Source organism: Mustela putorius, unplaced genomic scaffold (genome assembly GCF_011764305.1).
Source record: "Mustela putorius furo isolate JIRA1106 unplaced genomic scaffold, ASM1176430v1.1 tig00003913_pilon_pilon_pilon, whole genome shotgun sequence".
Taxonomy (NCBI): domain Eukaryota; kingdom Metazoa; phylum Chordata; class Mammalia; order Carnivora; family Mustelidae; genus Mustela; species Mustela putorius.
The window spans coordinates 10210111-10229400 of NW_025422060.1; the positions used below are offsets into that span (position 1 = coordinate 10210111).

The following is a 19290-nucleotide window of genomic DNA, read 5'->3' on the forward strand; positions in this document are numbered from 1 at the left end:
TGGATTTTCTCCTGCCTCTTGGGGAGCTTGATGGGCCCTGACTTATAGGAATTCAAAACACCCACAAAAGCACAACCCACTCCAGCGCCAGAGGCTGGGCTGTGGAGCTGGGGAACCAGAAGGCTCATGTGGATTCCTCCAGCAGCGCTATCCTCCTGAAATGCTCAACACTGGATTCCTGAACCCATTTTGCTTCCAAATGGCCAAGAGGCCATGAAGACTTGACTGACCGCAGTCCTGGGAGGTGGAGGGCACCAGGGGAAGGAGGCCACACTGGGGCCGCTGTAGAACTTGGTCTAGAATGGGGACTAGACTGCCAAGAAATAGGCATCACTGCAAAATAGTGATGCTATCATTAAAATTAGTCCTTGAACAGACCTGAAGAGAAATTCAAGAGTGCTCTCTGTAATCAAGTTGCAGTATTTTTTTAAACAAGGAAATGTATTCTTTTTAAAGAAAGACATTTCCTGCACTCATTACACTGGTGAATTCCGACTCTAGAGGTACTCAAGTTGGTCATCTCTGACTTAAAAGGAGAGGAGCTTGAAACACTATCAGACAAATCACTTTTTCCTGATTTATAGTTCCCGCAGTTTAGTGCAGGGCTGAGCGTTTACAGTCAGGTGGCAAGAGGCCCACGACCTAAGTGTGAATCTGAGATGAGGCCTGGACAAGTTTGTAAAGCTTGGAAAAGCACACATCTCCTTATCTGTAGTTGCAAAGGTTCAACGAGGAAAACGTACGTACGAAGTAGCAAGAGCATACTGAAAGTTCAGAAAATTAGCGATTACTTTACCACGCTGGGGTCTATACAGCACAGAAACAAAGTGCGAATCTATAGTCCAAGTCCTTTCAGTTAGAATTAGGGGGGAAAAAAAACCATCTTTCACATAGCCCTCCTGCACATGGGGTAAATTTTTTAAATCAGAAATTATGTCAGTGGAGATTCAGAGCCACTGAGACCACTGAACAAATCTTTGTTAAGCCACCACCATGTGCCATGCACCAGAGACGGCAAAGACAGAGCCCACGAGCACGGTCTCCGCGCTCAGTCTGCCTGGAAGCAGACTGGGAGACACACGTCCGTGTCCTGCAGATATGTTTTGAGGTGCTGGCCTTGTCTACTAGCTCCTTCCCTGAGGAAGACCACAGCTCTCCCTGTGGCAGTGAGAGTGATAGGGCCTTTCACAGGGCTCATCACCTTGGACGGAAGCCTTTCTGAAAAAAGGACACCGGAACCTCTCACCTTGAACTTGGAGGAGGGGTGGAGGTGGGAAGATGCAGAGAACACCCTACGAGAGAGAACTCCCAAGTACATGTGGGAAGCTGTGGCCTATGCAGGGGCGCGGACACTAACTAAATCCCTTTGCTGAGCAGTGATGTCTGACGTTGACCTGGAAGTTGTCTTCTGCCTTGACGCGATAATCCAGCCTCTCCCCTCATTATTCACAAAACCCTCAGTTGGGGGTGTGCGCAGCAGCCTGATATTAGTGGCTTTTGGGGGGCAGGGGATAACAAACAAAATGATCCAGTGTCAAAGGTCTGGGGAGAAAGAGTTAAGGAGTCAAAAGCCAAAAGCGTTCAGAACAGGTGATGGGGAAGCTGGAGGGAACAGGGGCAGCAGGGGACGGTGAAGCTGGAAGCTTCGGTCCCCAAGAAATCTCCATCCCTCCGTCTCAATACTTGAGTACTCTTGAGTACTCTGGTTAGGTATTAAAGAAAAGTATGACTGTAGAATGTAAAAGGATGTGGAAACCCTCAGGCCACAGAAAGACCAGGAGAAAGTCCTAGAAACTTCTAGACTAAAAACAAGTCAAAACACAAAAAAAGACTGAGGTTTCCTGTATAACAAAGAGAAGCAGATTGGCCGAGAGACAGCATCTGCGCCACTAAATGCTAGATGATAACAAAGCATTTGTGGAGTTTGGAGAAAAATGATTATTACAGAATTACCCACATGCCCAGACTATAGTTTATGCACAAGGACAAAAGAAAGGCATCTTCTGATACACAAGAATTCAGAATCATCTGCATATGTTAATTTAAAAATTATGTGAGAAAGTCCTCAAAAAAGGAGGTATGGTTTACAAGGAATAGTGATAAGCAACAAAAACAGGGGAGTCTAATTAGTTTTCAACAATATGGTTATGAATATAATGAAACAGTTAAAAAGAAAGTTTTAATGGGATACAAGGCCAAAAATAAAAGAAGCTACATGGAATTAAAATTTCAGACTATTCCAACAAAACCCAGGACACGTAAAGGAAGAAGTTAAAACATCCTACACGTTTTGTTTTGTTCAATGGTAGAGTATTTTGAATAATGGTTAATTTTTAACATTGACAGAAATACAGATAAAAACATGCTTGCTCAAAATTTAAAGATCATTCCCGGAGGGGGAGGGTGTAGAACTTCTAAACCGCTAGAGGGAAGAAATGAAAAATATTCTGCAAAGACAAGAGAACAATAAAGAGGTATTTTGAGAACCACAAAAGCTTCTAAAAGTCAAAAACAGGATATGATCTGAGCTGTCCAATCTGATACACACTACCCAGAAAGCACTGGTTACATTTAAATTAATTATAATTAAATAAAATTTAAAATTCGGTTCCTTAGTGACCCTAACCACCTTTCATGTAGCTAGTGACCTCTGTCTTGGACATTTCCATACTGCAGAAAGTTCTAGCAGACAACACAAATAGTGAAAAATACAGGATAACAAATGATTCCATGTGAAGTTTGATCTTATTAACGCTAAATATGCACTTTTTTATATATATTAAAATGTTAGTTGGGGCGCCTGGGTGGCTCAGTGGGTTAAGCCGCTGCCTTCGGCTCAGGTCATGATCCCAGGGTCCTGGAATCGAGTCCTGCATAGGGCTCTCTGCTGAGCAGAGAGCCTGCTTTCCTCTCTCTCTCTCTCTCTCTGCCTGCCTCTCTGCCTACTTGTGATTTCTCTCTGTCAAATAAATAAATAAAATATTTAAAAAAAAAATGTTAGTTGATTAAACTGTCAGTAGTGGTTTCTCTAGCAAACAACATGACCAAGGGCCTTCTGCTGCTTACACACTTTATTGTCTGAATTTCTAATAAATCGTATTTTACTCTTAAAATGAGTAAAAGTCAGAAATAGATCTTCAAATATGCTAACAAAAAAACTAATCAACTAACCTTTTTCTTGAACTTGGTACAGAATTTGGTTCCAATCCCTGAGTTAACTGAGCAACTGACTCTGACTCATACATATTTACTGTGGACACTTGTGTTAATAAACAATTTCAACACAACAAAGAGTGTGTCCTATACCTAGAAATTTTCCAGAGTTTAGCTAAGTTTCTGGAAAAAAATCTGTCTGGGACCCAAGGGTAGTATCACATTTCAGATGCAAGTCTGAGCAGACATTTGATGATTTCAAACTGTATTTCTTGAACTGAGGGGTTTCCTTGGCCATAAGCTGTTAACATACCTTTCCATTTCGATTTACAGAGCTGATAACAGATCAAATTTCAGAAAGTACAGCTCTGAATAATCCTCGGGAAAAATTCCCACCGCCAGTCTCAACGATACATAGAAAGAAAGAACAATACACTACATGGAGAATAACTTCAGTTTCCCCCCATAATGGGTGCAGGAGAAAAGAAATGTTCTTTGTTGTAGGAATTCCAAAATTTTAATCTTTACCAAACACCAGATCTTTAATTTTTCTAAGGAAAGAAATGCTTTAAAATGTCTCAGAATAACCCTCAAATACTAAAACTATTTCATATCTACCCCAGGGAATAATTTGGTCATTTATCTGCCAACAAGAGCATATTCATATATGCTTATTTTACTCCCTAAGTAAATATTCTTGGTAGCTGCCTCCTATTCCATCACAGTGAATATTGAGGAAAAAGCTCTTAGTGGGAAGGAGATGAAAAACATCAATCTGTCTAGGAATTTTTTTTTCTTTTTTTCCGGGTAAAGCTAGAAAAGAGATGATTTGGTGATTTGGTTTTGTGCCAACCTGAACACTAATTTTATTTGGAGCCAATCGTGTGACCCTGCTTCTAACACTGGACAGTAAGTATGCTCCATGTGGAGTGGTCGGCTGAATTCGAGGTAATTACCACTACCCACTGTTATTTTACAAACGGAGAAATGAGGTACAAAACAGGGGCTAGAATGAAAAGATAGTGAGCTGCGGAGATCCTTCAACAATATGCCCCATTCTCAATGGTTACCCAAATCCCTTCCTAAGAAAGAAACAGAAGCCACCCATGTATCGAACTGAGATAAGTATTAAAGATCCTTGAGTATTTATCTAACCTCGAACCCACCTGGGAAAGCTTCAGGAGAAGACACCCTATAGGTAACCACAGCCACCCCCACCAGAACAGAAATCTTCAGCAATCTGGACTACTTCAAATAATTCACACAGAAAGCTGGACTGAAGTTCATTTTTATTTATGTAGAAAGTCTTGCTAAAAATAATAGTTGAAAACTGATTACCTTAGAACTCTGAATTTGCTTGAAAGTTTTCAAGTTCCCTCTAAGCCCTCTACAAGGACCTGGTTACTTCCCCTAATTGTAAGTCACGCATTAAAGGGAGTTATTTAAACAATCCTTCTAGGTAATGGTCTATTACTCTTCTCATTAAGCATAAAACATATGTCATTCACGGACTTGAAGCATTATCCACAAAAATGAATTAGTCCATAAGAAAAATTCTACGAAAATGAAAAAAAAAAGCATATTATGTAATAATGTTTACATTTTGCTGCAAAATAATCTAATTTTGGTATCTTCCTTTTATCTGAGGTTTTAGTTGCAACTTAGTACGTCTAAAATGAGTAGTAAATACATGACAGTTAACCCTTGAACAGGTATTAGGAATTCTGACAGAACAGGGAATCAGAAATCTTTGTGTAACTTTTGATTCCCCCAAGCTTAACTACTAACAGCACAGTGTTGACCAGAAGCCTTACCAATAACATAAACAGTTGATTAACACACACTGTGTATGTTACACATATTATATACTGTATTCTTATAATAAAGTAAGCTAGAGAAAGGAAAATCATAAGGAAAATACATTTATAGAACTGTGCTGCATTATCTGTGGAGAAAATAATCGCATATAATTGGACCCATGCAGTTCAAGCCAGTGTTGTTCAAGGGTCATCTGCATACTCAGTTGTGGGGGTAAATTAATTCCTTCAGGCCACAAGGGTACTATTTAGTAAATTACTGCTTTGTGCCCTTACCTATACCAAGTGGCCTCAAAGCGGTAATTCCTCATTAAAAGGTAAAGTGTTTACCTATGCATTCCTCCAAAGGCTCTTTATTCATCACTTGATTTAAACCAGTAGAGAATGAAAAGGCCGAGGTCAGAAAAGAGACTTTCAACATCAACAAACTGGAGACACGCGAGAAAAAAATCCGGGTTTCTACTGAGCCACATCATCATCAGTACAGAAGCCAAAATAGAACACAATTATCCACAAACTTGGCACATGCCATCTAAATTCAAATCCAAAAAAGCAGTCCAACAAGTGCAGCAACTCGAATTTTTACCGATCTCCTCCTATCTAACACACTACAAAGAAATCCATTCTAGTACTCTCTCCCCACTAGAAGTTTTTATATTATTTGCTCTTGGTTAAAACCCTCAGTCTAACGGTCATCTCTAAATGGTGAGTAACCATGCTAACATACAATATGTGAATGTGTAACACTGAAAATCTCTGTGGAGGACTAAAGATGCCTCTCGGTCTTCTGGAACTTCAAGCAGCCTATGCATGGCAAGGCTTCCTGGGCCAGGCCCCAGATCAATGGAAACACGGTAAGTATTTCTCTGTAACATGAATATTCTGGATTGTGTAAGCAAGGAGGTACAAACCAAGCCTTGATTGAAAAAGAATGAATAATAAACATAAATTACAGTGGAGAAGACAGAAGTCCGGAGTCCCGCCAGAAAGATAATGGGCAGTTATTTGGGAAGTTATTTGAGTAATCCATCATATTTCACCTGGGCCCATTCTAGCACTAATGCGATTGTCTCGAAAGCATACTTATATGTAGTTAGCTACCGCAGGCAAATTTCTATCCCTGCATAGACAGAATTCAGGCTTAGATTTCTGTCGAATTTCGTTTCCTCTTTAAAAAAAAAAAAAAATTCTAGACTTGAATTGTAACATTCGGTACTTGCAGCTGCCACCGAAGTATTATTCACTGCAAAAATATAAAAAGCAACTTGCCAATGGGAGAAACATTTAGTCAGCTTTTCCTTTTCTTAATCTCTTTTAATATTTTATAACACATGAAAGCTCAGTAAAAGTTCCTTTCTTAAACAAATCTTCAAGCAGACGTTAAATAGAATGCAAATGCTTTACACTTTAAATCATCAATCATTTAAAGAATCCTCTCCATGAACTGAATAAATAAGCCATCTGTGACTAAGGGCTCCCTATCATGTTTTCAAGCTGACCCACTTCTTCACCAGTCACCATGGTTTGCAAAAATCTCACATCTAAGGGGCAGCAATAAGTGCTCCGTGCCAGCGCATAGTTTGAATCCAACGGGGTAAAAGGGTAATGCAAACACCACCTTTAAGGACACCAGTCTTATTTAAAATGACCACCCTTCCCCCACTCTAAAAACAGAACTTCAATACCCTTAACCGGAAGCATTCTTTTCTCCAAAGGGAAGGCAAATCAAGCCTGCCGGGGGAGAAAAGGGAGCCAGTGAAAAGGGATAAGAAGAAACCTGATCAGGTGCTAAAACGCTTGGTGCATCTGGCTTTGGGAGATCAAACACCCGCTTTGCAAGCAAAATCTGTTCAGATCCCCTAAGCCTGAGCCCAAATCAGCCGGCCCGTCCTGCTTCAGAGAGCTCTGCAGGCACGCGGGGCAGTGACAAATCCGCGCGTCCCCAGGAGCGGCGGGCCCCGGGACCCCCGGCGACCCTAGCCTCGCTCCGCGCGGGCAAGCACAACTTTCCGCAGTTCCCTGCCAACAGCGCAAAAGACCCCGCGCCAATCTAAAACCACTCCCCCCATCAGCTCCTCTTTTTTCTGGAGGTGGTGGCGGCTGGGGGAGGGGTAGGAGGGTCTGGAAGGACTTAAGGAGAGGATGACAAGGAGCGGAGGAGGACGACTTCCCATAAACGCGGCCGCCACAAAGGGACGGGGACCGCGCCTCCCCATCGGTCCCTCCGAGTCGCAAGCCGGCCAGGACGGCGCGTCGCACCCGCGGGCCGAGGCGGAGGCGGGGACGAGCAGGGGCCAGCCGGCCGCGCGGCAGGTGACATCGGCGTCGCCGGTCCTCCCACCGGGGCCCCGCGCCCCGCCGCCCACCTGGGGCCTCGCCTCTGCCGCGCCGCGCGGGAGCCGCGGGAGCCAGACCTCAGCAGGTTGGGGCCCGCCCGCCCCTTCAGAGCTGCCCCGGCCCCGCCCGCGCCCCGGGACCCGGCGTCCCAGCGCAACCCGAGCGGCGCGCTGTCCCCGTGCCCCGAGCCTCCCGCGCCCCGCGCGCCTACCCTTTGGCGTGCTCTGTCTCCTCCTCATTGTCCCCGTCTATCCCGCACGTGTCCTGGTCGTCCAGCTCCAGGCTCTGCTGGCTGGCCGCAGACTCGCTGTCCTCCGCCATCGCGGCGGCGCGGGCTGGGGAGGCGGCGCTCGGGACCGCGGGCGTGGGGGACCCGCGCGGCGGCGGCGCGAGCAGCTCCCCCTAGTGCCGCCCGCCGTCTCCTCAGAGCCAGCAGCCCGGACGCCGCGCCCGCCCGCCCCGCCCGGCCTGGGCCCGCCCACCGCGGCTGGGGCGGGGGCGGGGAGAGGTGGGCGCGACTCGCGGAGCCTGAGGGTGGGGGGAAGGGAGGGGAGGGGAGGGCGAGGAGCGGTGCGGGGTGGTCCCAAGCCGGGTGGCGGGCGCGGGCGCGGGCGCTGGCGCCGAACCCTGGCACCCGAGCCTGCACCGCGCTTCGGCCCGGTGTTGGTCTCTGAATGAGGCCACAGACAATCTCCAAACCTTGGAGTCTTCATTTTGAAACGCAGGGCCGGCCGGCGATTTTACACCTCTACAGGTTAGGAAGCACTTTTAACCATTGCAGGGATCTTTGACTCGAGTAGGCGTGCCAAGGCCCATGATTTCTTAGAAGCCTCCCACACATACACATACTCTCCAAAAATTCCATTGCTTGTATTTCTTTCCAACGCACGGTAAAACCAAAGTCAAAGTCAAAACAGAGTGCTTCCCACCTCCCCACCTCCCCATTCCAACCAGACTGGCACCCCGAAAACTCTTAAACAGAGAAAAAATCTGAGTTGTCCTGTTTCCCGTGGACAAAACAGATAGCCAGCTCCGAGCAGAACAATCATCTTAGGTGAATTGGGGTAATGTCCATGATGCTGGGGGATCGGACAGTGTCAGCTAGGACACCTTGGCTTCGCTCCGTGAAAGTCCATAATCTACACCTTCAAGCCCAAGTAGATGGTCTTCCGGCTGAAACCCTCTGAGTCGACCTGTGAATGCAGGAGGGACAGGTCTCGCTGCTACACGGATTGCCAGATAAAAGGCCGGTCAAGCTCAGCCTCTTCTTTGCTCTTGCGTTCTGTATACAGCAGACCCTTCCTTTGCTTTCCTGTGACGGTTGGTGTTCAAAAGTCCTGCTGGACCACGGGAAGGTTTACAAAGTCAGCAGAAAGATAGTTACCAGAAACTGCTCAAGGAGCAAAATTGGATTTTAAAAGCCACCTGAAATTTTTGGTGTGGGTTCGTTTTCTGCAGAAAGTATTAGGAGCATTTTGTGCCTCCACCCACCCCTCCGCCCCCACCCCAACACCAAGGGGAGACTATGCCCTTAAAATGCAATGAGGTGGAGTATATAAAGACAAAAATTGCAAAGCGATTTCAAAGCCCATCAGCCTTTTATGGCTGACGGTGTCGAGCCTGCTAAGGTTCAGTAAGAAGTGCAAAATGGGGCCAAAACATGAAGGAAATACAATACTATCTTTCACAATTGCAACTATTTCGGAGGCAGAAAGTCCCTTGTGGCCTCTGGCTTCAAACTTTAGAATAAAGGCAAATATAGATCAGAGAGTTTCCTGCAGCTCTTGTCTATGAACATGAATAGTCAGATAACTGTAACCTAGTTGGGTAACCAGCAGGATCATGGCCAGGAGCAAGTCTATCTGCTCAGTCACTCACTGATCAGAAGGGTTCTTGAAAAGATTTTAAAAATACAAAGCAAAGGAAACTTATTTGTTTGAATTTGCAAGAAGCTTTGACTAAAAACCCCGCAAAAAAAGAAAAAAAGAAAAGACAAATAATCCTGGAGAAATAAAATGAGGGCATCAAAAATCAGTTTAACGCTGGAAACAATGACAAACGGGGAACATCTGTTCCCCAGAATGGAAAGAAGTTGGCGCAGACGTCTGTTCAGTACAAGATTGAGTTTTTATATAATACAGTGTTTGTCATTGTTAATCAGTTGAAGGAGGGCAAGGTTTGCAGATGACCTTGGAGATTCCCAAATCCTATTGTCATGTATGGAAATTGACTATTTCTAAAAATGTTTGCTTCTTTCCCTGATCTAATCCCAGAGTTTGGGGAATTGGAACCAAGCAGCATCTTCTAGAATCTCAGATCCAAGACTGATGTGGGGAAAGAGAGTACTGTCGAGTAGCCCCTAGTGTGTTAAAGAGGGCCTGGAAAATTTTCTATCCTGCTAACTCATCTCCTATTATAGGTGTAAGACCATAATCGTATAATTGGTCTTATTTTATTTAAACTATTGTAACTTTTTGGTTTTTAAAAATTGTGGTAAAATACACATACTAATAAATAGATCATCTTAGCCATGACTAAGTGTATAGTTCCATCCTGTTAAGTATAATCATATCATTGTGCAACTAATCTCCAGAGCTCTTTCAACCTGCAAAACTGAAATGGTATGCATTAAACAACTCCCTATTTCTGGGGTGCCAGGATGGCTTGGTGGGTGAAGCGTCCAACTCTTGATTTCAGGTCAAGTAATGCTCTTGGGGTCCTGAGATGGAACCTGAGAATCAGGCTCTGCGCTCAGTGGGGAGTCTGCTTGAGATTCTCTCCCTCTCTCTCTGTTTCTCTCCTTCTGTTCACTCAAGTGCCTGGGTGCTTATGCACATAAACTCTGTCTCAAATGAATAAATCTTAAAAAAAAAAAAAAAAAGGAAAACAGAAAACTCCCCCACTCCCCTCCTCAGACAGCTAGTATTCTGCTTTCTGTCCCTATGAATTAGGCTACTCCAGATACCTCATACAAGTGGAATCATACACTATTTGTCTTTTGGGGCATGGCTTCACTTGGCTTCACTTAGCATAATATCTTCAGGGTTCATCTATGTTGTAGCATGGGTCAAAATTTCCTTTTTAAGGCCGAATAATATCCCGTTATATGGAAATAAACATTTTGTTTATCCATTTATCTTTCTATAGACACTTGTGTGGGTTCCACTTCTTCCTGTTGTGAATAATGCTGCTATGAATGTGGATGAAAAATATAATTTTGAATTCATGCTTTCAGTTCTTTTGGATGTATACCCAAATGTAGAATTACTGAGTCATATGGTAATTCCATTTTTAATTTTTTTTTTTTTTTTTTGAGGAGCTGTCATAGTGTAATCCATTGCAACTGTGCCATTTTACATTCCTACCAACAGTGCACAAGGTTGGGATTTCTCTTCATCCTCACCAACACTTGCTATTTTCTGGGTTTTGATGCAAGCCATCTGATGAGTGTGAGGTGCTGTAACTTCTTGATATAGCCAGAGATTTATATATAATCCTTGTTTCTGCCTATAAAGCCCATTTTTAAAGACCAAAACAATAATAAAAAATTTTAAAGTCACATCTAATACAAGGAAGGAGAGACCACATGTAGCAATTGTTGTCCATTAGGTAACATGAGGTGATAACCATAGACGGGCCTTAATTACAGTGAAAAAAATTCTTACATAAGTCAATTGTTGGAAGAATATTACACATTAGCTCTAAAGTAATACTACGTAGTACTTAACCTCAAGATCAATTTGAATATTGTCTCTTATTTTCATCTCTAAATACTATAATATGAAGAAAATGTGGGGAGGGGGGTGATAAGATTACAGAAAGAGGTAATTAAGAGAATTTGACAATAGGATTCTAAAGGAAAAGTCCAAGAAGATCATGTTATTTATAGTCAAAATCTAGGGGCAACTGGGTGGTTCAGTTGGTTAAGGATCCAACTCTTGATTTCAGCTCAGGTCATGGTCTCAGGGTTGAGCAATCAAGCTCTGATTTGGGCTTTGTATTTAGTATGGAGTCTGCTTAAGATTCTCTCTCTTCCTGTCACTTGCCTCCCCCCCCCCACTCTCTTTCTCTCTCTAAAATAAAAAAAAATTAATTTTTATACTCAAAATCTAAAGGTTCATTTTGGGAGGGTAATACAAGGAGGACCCAACTTACAGTTTTCCATTTCTTCAGAAGATAGTGAATTATTGATACAACTGAAAAGAGATTTAATGAATAGGAAGATAGACCTGAGGAATAACCCAGAAAGCAGTTCAGAGAAACAAAAAGATGAAATATTTAAAGACATTAAGAAACGTAGGTGATAGAATGAAAAGGTTTAGGGTTCATCTGACAAAAGTTTCAGAAGGAAAGAATGAGTGTCAGAGGGAGAAATGGAGAACACTATATTTGAGAAGGTAATGTAAGTGTATTTTCCATGATTAAAGAAAAACATGAACCATTGGATTTATGTATACCCAGTTACTGGCAAGATTTTTTTTTTTTTTTAATGTAGGCACATTGTGTTAGATTGGTTAAGAAAATGACCCAAGAGGCGCCTGGGTGGCACAGCGGGTTAAGTGTCTGACTCTTGGTTTGGGATCATGGAGTTGAGCCCTGGTCAACTGGGTCATGGAGTTGAGCCCTGCCTTGGATTCCGTGCTTGGCAGGGAGGCTGCATGGGTTTCCTCTCTCCCTCTCCCTCTGCCCCTCCCCCTGTGCATGCCTTCTCTCTCAAATAAATAAATAAATCTTAAAAAAAAAAAAAAAAAAGAAAAGAAAAGAAAAGAAAAAAGAAAGTGGACCCAGTTCTTTTTTTTTTTCTTAAGATTTTTATTTATTTATTTATTTGATAGAGAGAGATCACAAGTAGGCAGAAGGCAGGCAGAGAGAGGGGGGGAAGCAGGCTCTCCGCCGAGCAGAGAGCCCGCTTCGGGGCTCGATCCCAGGACTCTGAGATCATGACCTAGGGTGAAGGCAGAGGCTTAAACCACTGAGCCACCCAGGTGCCCCGAAACTGGACCCAATTCTTAAACTCTCCCTGTATCCATATTGTTTATAATCTGACTTTGTTTTTCTTTCCCTAATAGTGCTTGAGTTTAGGTTGGCTTTTTAACCTGTTTTAGCCATTCGAATGTGTTGAAAGCGATAGTGTTTCAGATCCAAGACCAGCCTCAAAAGGCTTCGTGTGATTCCCCTCTCTCTCTCAGTCTTTCCCCCAGAATCCTGCCTCTGCAACAAAGAGGAGCCTAGATGACCTCCTAGAAGGATAAGAGACTCTGCCATTTAGGGTTCTTCCAGACAAGGCCATCCTAGGACCAGCCAACCTCCAGCTCACCTGCCCTCTGACTGGAGATACATTCATGATCACAGCAAAAATCAGCTGAGCTCAGCCTAAACAAGCAGAGTCACCCAGCATACCTGTAGATTTGTGAGAAATAATAAGTGAGATTGTCTCCAGATGCTAAATTTTGTATGTTTTGTTATGGAACATTGGTAACTAATACAGAAATTGGAATGTAAACACGGGATGTTGCCACGCAAAATGTAAGCTATTGGCTTTACAATTGGGCAGCAGGCAGAGATTGGAAAAGTGGTAATGAAACCATAAAAGGCTAAAAAATATGGTGTCCCATGTTATGTAGCGTCCAAACATTTGGGTAAAATTCTTATCCTTAGCAACTTATGAGATAGAAAATATATCTAATATACCTTAGACTCAAGAAAGATCATTTCGGGTCACCTGGGTGGCTCAGTGGGTTAAAGCCTCTGCCTTCGGCTCAGGTCATGATCCCAGGGTCCTGGGATTGAGCCCCGCATCGGGCTCTCTGCTCAGCAGGGAACCTGCTTCCTCCTCTCTCTCAGCCTGCTGCTCTGCCTACTTGTGATCTTTGTGTGTCAAATAAATAATCTTAAAAAAAAAAAAAGAAGAAAGATCATTTCAAGGCGGAATATTCAAACTGTCAGTTGGTTACTCCTAACTGCATATGATGGGATTCAGCAAGAAAGAGATGAGCCAAGGCAAGAAGTGGAGCATTTGCAAGCAGAATTGGAAAGAACATACATGGACAAGCACTTGCAATCTTTTTTAAAAAAAGATTTTATTTGAGAGAGGGAGAGCACATAAGTAGGGGGGAAGGTCAGTGAGAGTGGCAGAAGCAGGCTCCCCGCTGAGCAGGGATCCCAAATGTGGGACTCGATCCCAGGATCCTGGGATCATGACCTGAGTGGAAGGCATAACCGACTAAGCCATCCAGGAGCCCCCAGGACTTGAAATCTTAAGGACTGACTCATTCCTTCTAATCAGTTGTGGTTACTGTGTGTGTATCAAGTTATATTTGAAAAAGACTCTTGCCAGATCAGCAGTTTACACTTTCCACTCTATGTGCCCCAAGCCCTGCCTATCATGTCTGCGTTGTACTGTCTGTTCCCAATAGCTGGTCTGCTTCAGACTCCTGTTTGACTTCATCTTTTTTTTGAAAGTGACTCCATTACTAATTGTGTAGGAACCTATGAATGTGCTGTACCTTTGGAAACTGCATTTGAGAAGCACTTCTGATGGGCAACTCTGGGGGTGAACATGGCACACTCCAGCCCCTTAGTGTTCTGCTGGGGAGTTTTCATATTTGCTCAAGCCAGTAGGGCAGGACTACAGAGAATCCTGCATATGGGCTGCGTTATGGAACTTCACAGCTGGTGAGTGTGTCTTGCCCCTGGAGGGCAAGGTGGGACCTGAGGGCAGTGAGAGTCCCAGAGGATGTGAGATGGGCCACAGCCCGAGTTGCAAGGTGCCCAAGCTCTTGAACCTACGCTGTTTGCCAAATTCCTTGAATATACCCAAGCTTTTTTCCACCAGCACATCACTGGATTGTGCACGGCCAAAGTTCATTTTTCTTTTATTAATAAAGATGATACATTTTTGTGTTCATATTTTAGAAAGCATATGTCAAAACAGACAATGCCTTTCTCAGGAAATGTATATAAGGTGACAACTGAGAGCACGAGTCGACGATGATTCTGGCCCAGAGCTGTAACTCTACCATGCAGCCTCTGGACTTGATATATATTGTGATAATCACACTTCATTATTGTCCCACGTCTGCGTCTCCCCTGGACAATGGGCTTCTTGAGAATGAGCTTCATTGTCAAGCGTCTTATAGGGGGCCTGGCAGACAAGCAGGCACATAATGAAATTTTGCTGAGTTGAGCTTCCTTCCACCACTGTGGTCTTTCCCAGGAATCATGGGCACAATTTTCTGAGAGCTGTGTGCAAGGACTAGGGAGCAGAATGTTCCAGAGCTGGAGCATGGGCTTTGAGGCTCAGCACACTTGGTTTTATGTCCACTCAGTAACAGTGATGGACATGCAGCAGTATGTGTCCAGTACTGTGAGCCGTCTGTGAAATTCCCAGGCTTACAAGCTAACAAGTATGCTTGTTAGTGTTTTATTGCTACTGGAAGACACGAGCTTCCTAGTTCAGAGACAAAGGATTTTGTCTCAAGGTATGGTAAGAAGCAGGAGATGAGTATATCTGTGTCAGTCTCCCTTGACCCTGAGTCCCACAGGGGCAATGCAAGCAAATGGCTACATTCTCAGGAGTAGACAGACTTCTCAGGTGACGAATCTCGACCTCAGGGAACTGGTTGTCTTTCTATTTTTTTTTTTAATTAAAAAATTGTTAACTGTGGTAAAAATGTACATAACGTAAAATTTGCCCCTAAACCTGTGACTGTACCCTTATTTGGAAAATGGGTCTTTGCAGATGTAATTAATTTATGGATCTCAAGATGAGATCACCCCAGATTACTCAGGTGGGCTCTAAGTCTGGTGACGGGTCCTTCTGAGGGTGAAGTGGAGGGAGATTCGACAGAAGAAGGAGGACAGGGGTGCACAGGAGGGAAGATGGGAACAGAGACTGGGATCATACCGTCCCACGCCAATGAATACCACGGCGCGGAAATCCTGGAAGCGCGAAGAGGCTGAATGATTCTCCCCTAGAGTCTTCAGAAAAGAGTGTGGCTCTGATTGACGCACTGTTGAGAGAATAAACTGGTTCTGTTCTAAGCCACCGAAGTAAGTTTGTAGGCAATTGTTATGGCATTTCTAAGAAACAAACATGACATCACACTGAGCAGGTACAAGTTTCCCAGAGGAGAAGGGCTTTGGGGTGATTGAGGGGGGCAACAGAGAGAGAGAGAGGAAGCAGAGCAGAGTCCCCACTGAGTGTAGACGCCAAGGCGCAGCTCAGTCTCACCCCCCTGACACCATGACCTGAACCAAAATCAAGAGTTGAATACTTAACCGACTGTGCCACGCAGGCACCCCGAGATGAATTTTGAATAAAAGGAAGAATGCTTGAATCTTGGGTAGACAGCAGGAGCCTCTGATGACATGTTGAAAGGGAAAGAAGGAAACCACATGCCTTTTGCATAATTGGCAGGGAAAGGATCTGGGAAGTGATATAATTAGGATAATTTGATAAAGAGTCTTGAAATCAAATGTGAATAAATTGAATCTGCTGCAGAAGCATCCACCGATTATGTTGTCAAAGATACAGGTGGGAGAAATGGCTTTAACCACGGTGTTGTGAACCTCTTGGAAGGAGCAGCATCTGGAGGTAAACAGCTGGTTACTCTGACTTATTTTCAGATGAGAAGCAACCCCAGTCTGTCCCAGAGATTCTAGAGCAGACAGAAAAAACCCCATACTAAACATACACAAAATTTCAAACCACCACCAACAAAAATCCCCCAACACCTCAGCCATGAGCCAATTGCAGGAAGGAATGGAAGCTTATTCAGAGGTTCGGTACCCAAGGCAGAGGAACAATGGATAATCAGATGATCTAGGGGGAAATGTATTAGATGCTTAAAAGCAGTTCCTGAGCTTTCTGGTAAATCCAAGGAGGCACGTTTGCATTTGAAATTAATTCCTAGCATGCCCGCCTTTGCATTTTTTGATGTTTACTTTTACTTTGCACATCAAATTGATTTTTTTTTTTTAAACAACAAATAGCCAACAAAATTCAAGAGGATAATGTTCCAGGTTAGCGGTGCTGTATCTGGTTAACGAGTATTTCCGGAATATTTCTGCTGTCGGTGACAGGGAAGGCGAAGCCAATGGGGATTTGCTGCATGCCAGGGATAGAAGCAGCGCCTCTCTTACATGTGACAGTGATGGGAATTATTTCCCATTAATCTCTACAACAGCTTCGTGCTGTGGATATTATTCTCGTTTCCCATTTAGGAATCCGAGCCTCAAAGAGGTTATGTAACTTATCCAAAATAGTGTCTTAGCAAATTCTCCTCGCACTTACAGCCCTGTCGCAGTTGCCTGTTTCCTTGTGAGAGCAGACACTTGCCTACGCAATGTGCCACCCTCTACGTGTGTCGGCATCTACCAGCCCCTGTCGACGACGAGGTAAATGACAGACGCTCCGCTTGCTGCCTCTCTGGACGCCATAGGTGGCGCTATGACACCCCTTGTCAGGGAGACGTAAAGAGGCCCCCTGGGCTCCCCTGGGGGGTCTTAACGTGTCCTGTATTCATTGAACTGATTCGACTGCTGGCCAGACACCTGGCCGAGGGGAAAGATGTGAAGAGCCTGGTCCTCCGTGGGGTCAGCGAGCCTCTGAGGTCTAGGACCACCAGCGGAAGGCTTCTTGTTAGGGGAGAAAAATAATCTCTTAGTGTTCAGGTTCCTCGTATTTGGACATTCTGTGACTCGCAGCTGAGAGCATCCCAACCCATATAGGCAGGGCAGGCTCGCCCCCACACGCCGGGACGCTCACCACCCGCTTTGCGGGAGAGGGCCGCACCCACCGGTCACGGCCAGGGAGACGAGAGCTGCCTGCCGTAGGCAGGACCATCAAGGCACCCTCTATTACAGCATCCTTCAAAAGGGGGTTTGAAAATCAAATTAGATTCTCTCTTTTGGGAATTTGAACTGGAGATTTGGGAAGATGGTTTTTCATTTAGCAGAGGGTGGAGAATTAAAAGAAAAAAAAAGAAAGAAAGAAAAGGAAAAAAAAAAAAAAAAACAAAACCTGGAGGCCAAGAGCAATGCTGAGTCACATCGAGGTGGGGCAGTACAGTCCATGAACACCCACCCATAAATTCCCGGTGCCTCGCAGAGGGTAGGGTAGCCAGAGGGGAGAGGCCATGGCAGGCCACTTGTCCTAGTTGACTCCATGTTCTAGAGAATCAGCTTGAGGCCTCAGGCTTTCCTCAGCTAATGCTACTGCTTCATCATCCATTGTCCTCCCTTTCATTTTTAGTTTCTGGGGAGAAACTAAAAATGGTGGTGGTGGGGTTGCTATGAGGGCTTATACTAAGAGTACTGTTTGCATAGGTTAGCTCTGCTGTTCACTCCCTAAGCTCTAACGAGCTTAGGAAAGCAGACCTTGGATTCTAGGAAAACCCCTGAGATATGCTTGGTGCTGAGGTCGTCACCATCCCTGGTCAGGGACTCAGGGAACTCAGAGCAGCCCTGGCCTTCCCCTCCAGCAACAGGACCACACCCTTCACACTTCCTTTAACCTTGATTACTTCTGAAGAGCCCCCACCTCCAAATATAGCTGTATGGGACATTAAGGCTTTGGCCTATGAATTTGGTGGTGGTGTAGGGGGGGACACACCTCAGTCCTGAGGGCCTTGAAAGTGGTAGCCATGCCCCATGCAGCTTTCCATTGCCCAGCAGAACACAGTGCTGACAAAGCACAAGGTCAGGAACTGCTAGTTCAGGGGAGTCATGAATGAGATGATGACAGGGCTGGGATTTCAACTCAGGCCTTCTCTTTCAGCACCAGATCAAATTCTGGGCTTCATACCTGGATATCCATGGGGCATTAAAGGAAAAATAAGACTTGGCTGGCCCTCTAAGAGCTTAATCTCGTCAGGGCGGCAAGCCATACAACGGAAATAAATGATGGGGGGGGCACCATGTCACGGTGGGTGGGCTGGTTGGGAGGTACGGAAGGGAAAGAACACGAGTTGTCCTAAGAGGCTGATCTGCTTGGGGACTTTGGGGAGTAGAAGGCAGGCAAAGAAAGGGTTCTCCAGCCAGAAAATTTTGGCCTCTGAGATCCGAGATCGAGGTCCAAGAGTCATTAGGATGGTCCAGGTTGTAGTGAGTGAGGAGACCAGTTAGGTTTGAATAAAAGTGCAGGAAAGACCAGATGGCAGGATGAAATCTGGAGAGCTCTGGAAGGTCTGAAGGACAGGATGACATCCCAAAGTCTAAAGTAAACTCTCCACTTAGAACATCAGTTCAGACATTTTAACCAAGCATTTGAAAGTTACTAGAAAGGGGCACCCAGTTGGCTTAGTCTATAAAGCATGTGACTCTTGATCTCAGGGTTGTGAGTTTGAGCCCCACATTAGATATGGAGATTACCTAAAAATGGAATCTTTAAAAAAATTAAGGTTACTGGAAAATGTAACCCTTTCCTCAGCAAAAGGAATTATTTTATGACTACAACTAATGGTGAATAGGAAATATATTTTTTTCTATAGGGATTATTGATGTCGTGTGCAGGAGGTACCATTTTAAAGTTAGAAGCACATCCAATATTCATGATAAAATTTTAAATGAATTCTGGGACGCGTGGGTGCCTCAGTTCATTAAGCGTCTGCCTTCAGCTCAGGTCATGATCCCAGGGTCCTGGGCTCGAGTCCCACATCAAGCTCCCTGCTCGGTGGGGAGCCTGCTGCTCCCCCATTTGTGCTCTCTCTCTCTGACAAATAAAATGAATAAAATCTTCAAAAAAACTTTTAAGTGAATTCTTTATCCAACTAAGTGTATCTCTTCGTATTTTTTTTCAACTAGTATATCAGATTGTATAACACCTGCAAGGCATGCTTCATGCTTTAACTTGTACTTCATTTTTCTAAAATTATTTATTGTCTGGTACAAGCAAACTCATGGAAATCTTTTGGAGATCAAGCCCAACTCCAGAATTTTCGTATATTTATTTTTCAGAGTTTTGGGGAAGAAAACTCTATTA

The 19290-nt window shown here is 44.3% G+C and overlaps 1 protein-coding gene across 4 annotated transcripts in view; it reads right to left on the reverse strand.

The window, feature by feature from the left end:
* Nucleotides 1-7729, reverse strand: part of NMT2 (N-myristoyltransferase 2) — a 66894-nt gene extending 59165 nt beyond the window's left edge. Inside the window, exon 1 of one of the 4 annotated variants that reach the window (XM_045069116.1) lies at nucleotides 7519-7729. In XM_045069116.1, coding sequence (XP_044925051.1) covers nucleotides 7519-7628 — 110 coding nt within the window. In that variant the 5' untranslated portion in view covers nucleotides 7629-7729. The remainder of the gene's footprint in view (nucleotides 1-7518) is intronic. The other 3 variants (XM_045069114.1, XM_045069115.1, XM_045069117.1) reach the window with 3 other exon arrangements.
* Nucleotides 7730-19290: the final 11561 nt, after the last annotated feature.